General features: G+C 47.7%; 1 protein-coding gene across 3 annotated transcripts; it reads left to right on the top strand.

Annotated features, from left to right (window-relative positions):
- Positions 1-67: 67 nt before the first annotated feature.
- armc3 (armadillo repeat containing 3) lies at positions 68-10,968 on the top strand. 3 transcript variants are annotated; one of them, XR_013132424.1, is made up of 19 exons: positions 68-145; positions 865-983; positions 1,106-1,154; positions 1,286-1,403; positions 1,539-1,664; positions 1,781-1,849; positions 2,020-2,195; positions 2,366-2,560; positions 2,966-3,149; positions 3,268-3,420; positions 3,605-3,713; positions 3,878-4,127; positions 4,271-4,407; positions 4,935-5,103; positions 5,202-5,302; positions 9,153-9,248; positions 9,871-10,065; positions 10,315-10,445; positions 10,586-10,723. XR_013132424.1 is itself a non-coding variant. In XM_077012810.1 (19 exons), the coding sequence occupies exons 1-19, from the start codon at positions 143-145 to the stop codon at positions 10,790-10,792; spliced, it is 2,619 nt and encodes an 872-aa protein (XP_076868925.1). In that variant the 5' UTR covers positions 68-142; the 3' UTR covers positions 10,793-10,968. The 3 variants fall into 3 exon arrangements, 2 of the variants coding, with proteins under 2 accessions (XP_076868925.1, XP_076868926.1); XM_077012810.1 differs by having other exon boundaries at positions 10,283-10,445; positions 10,586-10,968; XM_077012811.1 differs by lacking the exon at positions 68-145 and having other exon boundaries at positions 938-983; positions 1,106-1,189; positions 10,283-10,445; positions 10,586-10,968.
- The last annotated feature ends 18 nt before the right edge of the window (positions 10,969-10,986 follow it).

Genomic DNA, 10,986 nt, shown 5'->3' on the forward strand with positions numbered 1-10,986 from the left:
CAAAAGTATTTAGATATGACAGGCCAGCACGCCTACGAACTCTAATCCCACATTTGTAGCGTTTCGACCGGCCAAATGGTTCGGACTACAGAGTTTTTTTTTCAGTGAGTTGTTCCACGTAGCAGTTAAAGACAGAACTCAGATGGTCAGTATCACTTGAGTGAGACGTGTTAATACACATATGGCAGTGCCCCGTTTTATTCAGACAAAATGGTTGAATTGAGACAGACTTGTTTTTAAGTTTGCTTATTTGTAGGTTAACCCATTTTAGATACTGCAAAAAATAAAGAACGCTGTTATCTTTGAATTTATCCATCATATTTTGGTACCACTTTCAGGCGTGTATCATGTACACAACTCATGCAGTCATTCGGGGGGGGGGGGGGGGGGGGGGGCGCGCGCACACACACACACACACACACACACGTCTATAATGTATGTGTATACTATATTGTATATACAGTAAATGTTGCATTCTTGTCTGCCCTGAGCGTGCATATTCTATTTGATGCAAAACATCAACTCCTGTGAGTTGCTCAATGGTGGTTGCGTGTCTGATAATGAAATCACATATATTTGTAAAACAATCTACTATCTATTAAGACGTATTAATTTGCTTATATGGTTTTATCGAATGTAATTTTAAAAAGCAATTTCGCCTATTTGGCACTCATAAATACATAAATAAATCCATATTTGCTATGCAGATTCAAATGTAATGATTTTATATTGACTTTGTGGGACCATTACAATCTACCCAATCTAATATCAAATATTTTTTAAAGCTACACAGGAAATGTAACAATGCAGCTATTCAGCTAAACAAACGTGCAGTATATCAGATAACATTGCCCCCATCTTCAGGCAAAATGGGCTTGCATCGGTTTCTTAGCAACCGCCACAAGCAAGCCCGATAAACAGAAAATAAACTCGGAGCTCCTGAAGTACCTGTGTGGAAAAAGTGATCAGGACATCGGCAACGGGTACATTTAGTCAGCAGACTTATCATATTTTTGGCGTTTCATTTGTTTATCATCTGTGTTTTGGTAAGAAAAGGGGAAAAAGGGAAGAGTGAAAGGTCTAACATAACGACTTTTCCTGATAGGATGGGGAAAAAAGTAAAGAAAGAACCCGAACCACTTCCTAAAGATGCGGTGAGATGTCTTCCTGCTGGTCATCTAGCTAGCTGGTGAACTATGTTAAAGCAAAGTCCTCAACGTATTTATTTAATGTAGTTAGTTAGGTAGCTAATAGCTAACTAACGTTTTTTACGTTTTGGTTTCAGTTTGAGCCGCTGGCTATCGAGAGTAAGAACGCTGTAACGGTGGTCCTCATGCTGAACTCGCCAGAACAAGAAGTCCTGGTCAAAGCTTGCGAAGCAATTTACAGATTCGCCGAGAAAGGTCTCAGTCCTGCACAACTGAACATTTCAGCCTTACTGAAAATGTCCCCTGCCTGAGAGTGGCCCTCGTGTGTGTGTGTGTGTGTGTGTGTGTGTGTGTGTGTGTGTGTGTGTGTGCTCCTCTCATGTTGTGTAGGTGATGAGAACAGCAGCTCTCTGGTGGGCCTAGGGGCGGTGGAGCCCCTCACACACCTCATATCGCACCAAGATAAGGCCGTTCGTAGAAATGCTTTCATGTGTCTGGGAGTCATGGCTTCCAACAGTGAGTGCGCAAGGAATGTCGCTTATCTCCACGATATGCGCCATGCATACCTGGCTAATCAATGTATTCAGAATGAGGTGAATCTGTTTCATTGATCATTTTATGCATCTGAACAGATGACGTCAAAAGACTTTTGAAGAAACTGAACGTCATAACCTCGATCATCAACAAACTGTCCCCAGAAGGTACAGAACTATAAATGTGTGTGTGTATATATATATATATATATATATATATATATATATATATATATATATGTTTTGTACAATTATATGATTTTGTTATCTGTAAATGTATGAAACGTAGGAATTATATCAAATACCGTCTTGTTTGTGTTTATCTGTCCTTCACACAGAGGATGTCGTTGTCCATGAATATGCTACTCTGTGCTTGGTGTCCCTGTCAGTGGACTTCACAGGGAAGGTTCAGATCTATGAGCGTGGTGGCCTGGAGCCTCTTCTTCGTCTTCTGTCTAGCCCTGATCCCGACGTGCAGAAAAACTCAGTAGAATGCATCTGTAATCTTGTTAAGGTAAGGCAGCAAGAGCAGAGTGATTTCACAATAGGCACCTTTGGCGATGTGATGTGTGGCATGTCCTAGCAACTGTGCCATGTGGACATTTCTCTCACCAATGCAAACCCTTCGTGTGGAAAATCGGATGTTAAAACGTGTCACCTGACGTGCCTCCTGCTCTCACGCAGGACTCTTCCAGTCGAGTGGCTGTGCGTGAGCTGAACGGGCTCCCTCTGTTACTGGAGCTGCTGCGTTCTGACTTCCCTGTGATACAGCAGCTCGCCCTGCGCTCTCTGGAGAGCATGAGCACAGACGGGGAGACGCGAACACGCTTCAGAGAGGAACGGGGCTTCAGGACTTTACTGGAGTTCCTTACCACCAAGGTACGCTGGTCACCAACCCCAGGGATCCTAGAACAGAACCATAATCACCTCTCAGGAAGTCATGACAGAATCGCTCTGTGCATTAGTATAGTGTTCAGTGGCTTCGCTTATACTGAGCCATAAGTATGAGATGATGTTAGTGCGACAGTAACAAGATGACTCATGCTACAATGGCTTTATTACAGAACTGTTTGTGTCCTGGTTTTGTGGGTTAGGGTTAGCGGTTAGGAGTAAAGTGTTAGGGTTAGGGGTTATGGTTAGGAGTTCAGGATTAGGGTGATAACCTGACTCGTTGCCTGAGGTGTGTAGCACCCTGTCAGAAGTTAGTGTTAGAGTTAGGATTAGGGTTAGGGGTTAGGGTTATGACCTGACCCTCGCCGCCTAAGGTGTGTATCGCCCTAGCAGGAGTTCAGTGACCTACACTCAGAGGCTCTGGCGGTCGTCTCAAACTGTCTGGAAGACGTGGAGTCCGTACGGCTCATCCAGGCCACGGGGGGCCTGGAGACGCTGCTGCAGTTTGTCATGACGGCCAGCCTGCCCGACGTGCAGGCCAACGCGGTCCGTGCCATCTGCAGACTGGCACAGAGCGGTATGAGACCCCCACCCCCCGACACCCTCACCCACCGCCACTGTGTGCACCCTGAACGGCCACTTTTGGCTTCGTCAGTAAACACCGCCTCGAGTTCAGCATGTTCTGGGTTACTTAGGTGAGGTCAGAAAAATCCTGCATGAGCAAGATGTTGAAAAGGCCCTTGTCAGCTTGCTGGCAGTGGAGGACGATGGTGTACGTACCGCTACGTGCCAGGCTGTGGCAGCAATGAGCCAGCTCGTGGCCAGCAGAGACACCTTTCGACATCTTGGTAAGAATCTGGTTCACAATGAAAAAAATGAAAAAGCGTATGAACTAATTCTGCTGCACCTTTCTGACTTCCTGCGGCAGTCAGGAGGTGTTATTTCTGTTCTGGTTTGTGGTGGTCGGTGTTTGCGTTGTTTGCCCCATCCTGAAGAGGTCGGGGCGGGCTGATACAGGCGTATGTGTTTCAGACGGAGTCCGGACGATCGTGCAGCTACTGAGCTGCGAGGGGGGCGATGTGAGGGAATCAGCCGTGCACGCCCTGTCCGGCCTCACCGACGGCAACCAGCTCAACGCCTAGTGAGCGCCAGCCGACCGCACCCTCTCTCACAGTGTGCCTTATCACAAAATCGGCGAGAACAGCCACGTGGCCTTGTAGTTACGATACCGCTACGCAGGAAAGAGCGCACGTCTTCAGGCCGAGCGAGCTCACGCGTGTGCTCACGCCCTCCTGTGTCTCGCAGCGCCGTGTGTGAGGCGGGCGGGGACGAGCGGGTCACGCAGCTCCTGCAGGAGGGCCGTCCCGCCGTGGTCCCGCACGCCGCCGCCGTGCTGACCAACATGGCCTCCCACGAGCCCCTGCGCACGGGCCTCCTGGCCCACGGCGCCGTGCGGGCCCTCGCCGAGCTGCTGCGCTCCACCAACCATCACGTGCTGTCGAGCGTCACACGCGGCGTGGCAGAGCTGGCCTGCGATGCGGAGGGCAGGGCAGAGGTAGCAGCACCAGCCTCCCGCACACGCACACTGACCACTAATGAACAGTCAGTCAAATACCCCGTGGAACACACAAGGAGGTTCGGTGAATTAAGGCGGTGATCGAACATTTCTTGCCGAATGTGCGGTTTGCGTGTTTGCAGCTGAGGAACGTCGGGGGATTGGCTCCTCTGGTCACGCTGCTGAGGTCCGACCACGCAGAGACCCGCCGCAAAGCCTGCTGGGCAGTCAGCGTGTGCGCTAACGACGAAGTGACTGCCACAGAGATGTGCAAGTTAGGGTGAGATGTTAGCTGAAAAACTTTCAAAGGTTTAATATTCATTTTCCTGAGCTCAGTTATGCAAAACAGTGCCAGCTTCTTCTAGCCCTGGTTCAAGTCACAGCTGGCACAGTCCAAACCTAGAAGGCCAGATGCCTGACTAACATTAAGCTGATATACTGTAAAATCTTTCAGATTCAGCAACATATAAATGCTGTTTTTTTTTTTTTTTTTAGATTGACTGAAGATTTCTAGAATGGTATTCTTGTTACAGCTGACCTTAAGAGTGTTTGCATTTAGTGTTTAGTGCTAAATTTCCTTCGGGATCAATAAAGTATCTACCTACATACCTAGTGTTGTTTTAAACTCTTTGTTTTTTCTGCTGTGGTTTATTATTGAGGGTCTCATTCATTTTTGATTGGTGTTTGGTTGGTTTTTGAATGGTCTTTGAATGGTTTTTGATCGGTCTTTGATCAGTCTTTGGTCTTTTGTCGGTCTTTGGTCAGTCTGTGGTTTTTCTTTGAATGGTCGCTGCACTAACATTGCAGAGCTCTAGAGGCCCTCCAGGAGATCAACTACTCAGCAAACCGCATGAACAAGTTCAGTGAGCTAGCACTGCAGAAGCTGCTGGACAGTAACCTGTCAGTAAAGTACAGCCTGACTGGCTGCCTCTCCTACACCGACATCACCACTGAGGTCTTCTACGACCCTGGACAGGTGAGCCGTACCTTGCTTCACCTGAAGTCCTGCAGGTCCCTGGCCAGATCAGTCCATGTCTCCTCTCATGTGTCTCCTCTTTCTCTTCCCACTTGCAGGTTAAAGAGGGTCACAGGGTTCCTGCCCTAGAAGACATAGCAAAGCAGGCTGTGAACCAGCATCGGGCCGTCATCGTAGTTAATGGAAAACCCCCGTATCAGTACGTCCAGGCCAAGGGTCGTGCATTTGTAACACGTTTATCTCCTTTTGAGCAGCTGGGTCAGATGGGTCGCTGCACATAGGATGACACAAACTGTGCAGTACAAATCTTAAAACATTTAAGAATATTTCGCAAAGTACAAATTGCAGTACTAATTAATACAGGTAAAGATAAGCTTATTGTTCAAAATTTGCTACCAAATTGTCTGACCAAAGCTATCCTAGTTAGACCTCATCTACCAAAAGAATAGCTACACTAGTGACAGTTGCTAGCACAGGGCAGCTGCCAGTTTTCAAATATGCTGCCCCCGTGTGGCTGAGCTAAGTATTGCCCTTACCTAAATCTCTAGTTTTTGCCCCATGTTTCTTCTCTTTCTCTCTCTGAGTGTCTACTGCCCTTGACATCCTTTTTTTGCGCTGTAAACCTGAGTTTTGTGTTGACAAAGTTCCATTTATAAGGAAAATAAGTATTTGTGTTTGGTAAACACCTTCCACAATGAGGTTTAAAAAAACACACTCTCTCTCTTTAATCTGCCAGCACTAGCACACAATCACTTGAATGTTAAACTCTCCTGTGTTACGCAACAGAGGCCCAAGCTGCAAAGTCCTATCCATTTCGAGTAAAGCATGCCTGTAACTGCCATGGAAGCACTCGGTCACCATGGAGATGTTTTTTTTTAACGACTGTTCCAGTTTGGGGTTGTGAGGCCGGCCATGCCTCAACTACTGAAGGGCCTGTGAATGTAAACATATGGGTGAATTAATGGATATCTGGGTCGTGTTTTTCAGCTAACAAAAGATGTTTACAACCAGTACTCATTGCTGGCATTAAGATGCCATGTTTGTGCTGCAATACTGTGTGCTCAGGAGTAGGGAGCATGGCCGTGGGCTGTGATTGGAGGAGGGAGCATTGCAGTGGGCTCTGATTGGAGGAGGGAGAAATACAGTGGTCTTTGATTGGTGTAGGGAACATTGCAGTGAGCTCTGATTGGAGGAGGGAGAAATACAGTGGTTTTTGATTGGTGTAGGGAACATTGCTGTGAGCTCTGATTGGAGGAGGGAGAAATACAGTGGTCTTTGATTGGTGTAGGGAACATTGCAGTGAGCTCTGATTGGAGGAGGGAGAAATACAGAGTTTTTGATTGGTGTAGGGAACATTGCTGTGAGCTCTGATTGGAGGAGGGAGAAATACAGTGGTCTTTGATTGGTGTAGGGAACATTGCAGTGAGCTCTGATTGAGCTCTGATTGCAGGGAGCTCTGAGGGAGTATGGCCATTATGCCATTGTAGATCTTTCACAGATCATTCACAGTTCTTACTGCAATTCAAACATTTTTGAAATGTAACAGAAATGAAACACTTCTGAAGGATACGTGATCAGATAGAAATTGTACACATTGCTATCATAAAAAAAAAGTTAATCACAAACTAGCTTTTGTAAGGTATACAAAAATACCACAAGCAAGAAATCTAACATTGCTGTAAATTCATATTATACACAATTTTGATTATTGACTGTTATCTACCTAGACTATTTAAATGTAGGTATGTGATTTAAAAGTAGGTCTCTGATCACATTGCATCCATCAGTAAGCCACATGGGTGGAGTCTAGGCTGTGTCAGTTACGTGTGTTATGGAGGAGCCTTCTTATGCCAGTGCTAAGAAGGACTGTCCTAACTTGGTGGTGGAGCTGACTCTGAGACACATTCAGTGGTGGTGCTCACTGAGACACACTCAGTAGTGGAGCTCACTGAGACACACTCTGTGGTGGAGCTCACTGAGACACACTCGGTAGTGGAGCTCACTGAGACACACTCGGTGGTGGAGCTCAATGAGACACGGTGGTGGAGCTCACTGTGAGACACAGTGGTGGTGCTCACTGAGACACACTCAGTAGTGGAGCTCACTGAGACACTGTGGTGGAGCTCACTGTGAGACACAGTGGTGGAGCTCACTGAAACACACTCAGTAGTGGAGCTCACTGTGAGACACGTGGTGGAGCTCACTGAGACACACTCAGTAGTGGAGCTCACTGAGATACACTCAGTGGTGGAGCTCACTGTGAGACACTCTTGGTGGCTCAAATGGTGGCGCGGACTGTTGAGACACACTTGATGGTGATGATGACTGTAAGATGCACTTTATGAGACACTTAGTGGAGCTGACTGTGAGACACTCTCAGCGGTGGTCCTCACTGTAAGACACACTCAGTGGTGGAGTAAACTTTAGGATGGTCGTGATGGCGGAGCCGACTTTAGGATGGTCCTGATGGCAGAGCTGACTTTAGGATGGTCGTGATGACAGAGCTGACTTTAGGATGGTCCTGATGGCGGAGCTGACTTTAGGATGGTCCTGATGGCGGAGCTGACTTTAGGATGGTCATGATGGCAGAGCCGACTTTAGGATGGTCGTGATGACAGAGCTGACTTTAGGATGGTCCTGATGGCGGAGCTGACTTTAGGATGGTCGTGATGGCGGAGCTGACTTTAGGATGGTCGTGATGGCAGAGCTGACTTTAGGATGGTCGTGATGACAGAGCTGACTTTAGGATGGTCCTGATGGCGGAGCCGACTTTAGGATGGTCCTGATGGTGGAGCCGACTTTAGGATGGTCCTGATGGTGGAGCTGACTTTAGGATGGTCATGATGGCAGAGCCGACTTTAGGATGGTCGTGATGACAGAGCTGACTTTAGGATGGTCGTGATGGCGTAGCCAACTTTAGGATGGTCGTGATGACAGAGCTGACTTCAGGATGGTCCCGATGGCGGAGCCGACTTCAGGATGGTCCTGATGGCGGAGCTGACTTTAGGATGGTCCTGATGGCGGAGCTGACTTTAGGATGGTCCTGATGGCAGAGCTGACTTTAGGATGGTCGTAATGGCGGAGCCGACTTTAGGATGGTCGTGTTGGCGGAGCCGACTTTAGGATGGTTGTGATGGTGGAGCTGACTTTAGGATGGTCGTGATGGCAGAGCCGACTTTAGGATGGTCCTGATGGCGGAACTGACTTTAGGATGGTCGTAATGGCGGAGCCGACTTTAGGATGGTCCTGATGGCGGAGCTGACTTTAGGATGGTCGTAATGGCGGAGCTGACTTCAGGATGGTCATGATGGCGGAGCTGACTTTAGGATGGTCGTGATGGCGGAGCCGACTTTAGGATGGTCCTGATGGCGGAGCTGACTTTAGGATGGTCGTAATGGCGGAGCTGACTTCAGGATGGTCATGATGGCGGAGCTGACTTTAGGATGGTCGTGATGGCGGAGCTGACTTTAGGATGGTCGTAATGGCGGACCCGACTTTAGGATGGTCGTGATGGCAGAGCAGACTTTAGGATGGTCCTGATGGCGGAGCCGACTTTAGGATGGTCCTGATGGCGGAGCTGACTTTAGGATGGTCATGATGGTGGAGCTGACTTTAGGATGGTCGTGATGGCGGAGCCAACTTTAGGATGGTCGTGATGGCGGAGCTGACTTCAGGATGGTCCTGATGGCGGAGCCGACTTCAGGATGGTCCTGATGGCGGAGCTGAGTTTAGGATGGTCGTGATGGCGGAGCTGAGTTTAGGATGGTCATGATGGTGGAGCTGACTTTAGGATGGTCGTGATGGCGGAGCCAACTTTAGGATGGTCGTGATGGCGGAGCTGACTTCAGGATGGTCCTGATGGCGGAGCCGACTTCAGGATGGTCCTGATGGCGGAGCTGACTTTAGGATGGTCCTGATGGCGGAGCTGACTTTAGGATGGTCATGATGGTGGAGCTGACTTTAGGATGGTCATGATGGTGGAGCTGACTTTAGGATGGTCGTAATGGTGGAGCTGACTTTGAGGTGTGGTGTCTTTGTTGTGGTGTCAGGACGGATGCCCAGTCAGAGGACAGGCAGCAGGACAGCCCCACTGAGACCCGAACCTCCTCCGTCACAAGCAGCAAGGGGAGCAGCAGAACACAGAGGTGTGTGTGTGTGTGTGTGTGTGTGTGTGTGTGTGTGTGTGTGCGTGTGTGTGTGTGTGTGTGTGCGCGTGTGTGTGTGTGTGTGTGTGTGTGTGTGTGTGTGTGTGTGTGTGTGTGCGTGTGTGTGTGCGTGTGTGTGTGTGTATTCGTGGTTAACTAATTAATCACTGTTTTATGTTCAGTAATTTTGTACTTTATACAAAATGTTGTATTTATGTATATATTGTATTTATATATGTTCATTAAAATTGTACTTTATTAGATGCAAAAACAACATGATGTAGGCATTACATTTCGGCCATCATCCTCCCTGTTCTCTACATATCTGCATCAGCATGCTTAATTGAAAAGACCCATATTGGTCAACCACTTGTGTGTATGGGTGTGTGTGTGTGTTTGAGCGTGTACATGTATGGTTGCATGTTTTCATGCTTTTTTAATTTTATTTTTATTTTTTATTTATTTATTTTTTTCATGTTTTCATGCTTAACTTAATCCTGAGTTCCTCATAAATCTTCATAAGTGACGAGGTGATCACAGCGAGCCTTTGCCCTTGTGAGTCTGGGTGAGGTGACTCTCTTTCAGCCACTGACACTAAAGCAGTTTGTCCGTCCCTCCGTAGTAAACTGAAGGGCCGGGGCAGGAGGGAGGACGAGAAGCAGAGAGATGAGGAAGAGTGTCCAACACCTCTGGAAGCTCCAGTGGAGAAGCCTTGGACTGTGCCCTACGACCCCTCCTTCCTCAGCCTGGTCAGGGAGGCGGTGAGCTCCGTACTGCCCCTAACCGACCAGGCTGAGATGTACGCTGCTTTAGCTAAGTGAGTTTCTGGACTCCTGATGGGGAAGGAAGAAAAAGATTAACGTGATCCTTGTGATTAACGAGTTTAGCCAAATACATCTGACCATTTTAACCAATGATTCCTTAATATCACTCTCAAGAATAACAGAGAGCTAAATATTTATAAACAACTCATAACTGTAAAAAGTATTATGTAAAATTATTCAGTATTATGACGTGATAAATGTTCCTCACAGGCTGGTGTGTGTTGCTATGGGGGGTCCAACAGACATTGCGAAACAACACGATTTTCAGTGGGAGCTCCACACCAGTGAGCTAAAGGTTGAAGTGCAGTCCAACATCATTCCCATTGGCAAGATCAAAAAGGGCACCTACTACCACAGGGCTCTGCTCTTCAAGGTACAGACCCCTCTCTGCAGCCGCACCCACAGCATACGTACCATCTCCTACTCGCCCTGCTAGGAGGGGCCGGCCGCATCACGCCGGTGTTTCAGCCTTTCAGCTGTGCAGTCACTCCTGTCTCCTGCGCTGTGTTTCAGGCTTTGGCTGACAGGATTGGGGTGGCCTGCACACTGGTGAGGGGGAGTTACAATCGGGCCTGGAACGAGGTTCTGCTCACCAGCACGCCCACAAACAAACCCACGTTCTACCCCCAGCCAAAGAGTTATGTTGTGGACCTAATGCACAGCCCGGGGAGCCTCTTGAGGTGTGGTACACCCGCTGCTCTGGAATACCAAATGATTTAAAACCTTCCCGAACAAACTGGAGGAAACTCTTGAGTGGAACAATCTAATAGCAGAGTTATTGTAAAATTTTTGTCAATTTGCATTTACATAGTAATCAAACATGATTGCAAAAATGCTGTGTAGGTGGAAATATTTTCTTGAACATGGGATGACTTATTAAAGAACGTGTGATGTATCAACAAACATTTTAAGAA

The sequence above is a fragment of the Brachyhypopomus gauderio genome, chromosome 7 (genome assembly GCF_052324685.1).
Source record: "Brachyhypopomus gauderio isolate BG-103 chromosome 7, BGAUD_0.2, whole genome shotgun sequence".
Taxonomy (NCBI): domain Eukaryota; kingdom Metazoa; phylum Chordata; class Actinopteri; order Gymnotiformes; family Hypopomidae; genus Brachyhypopomus; species Brachyhypopomus gauderio.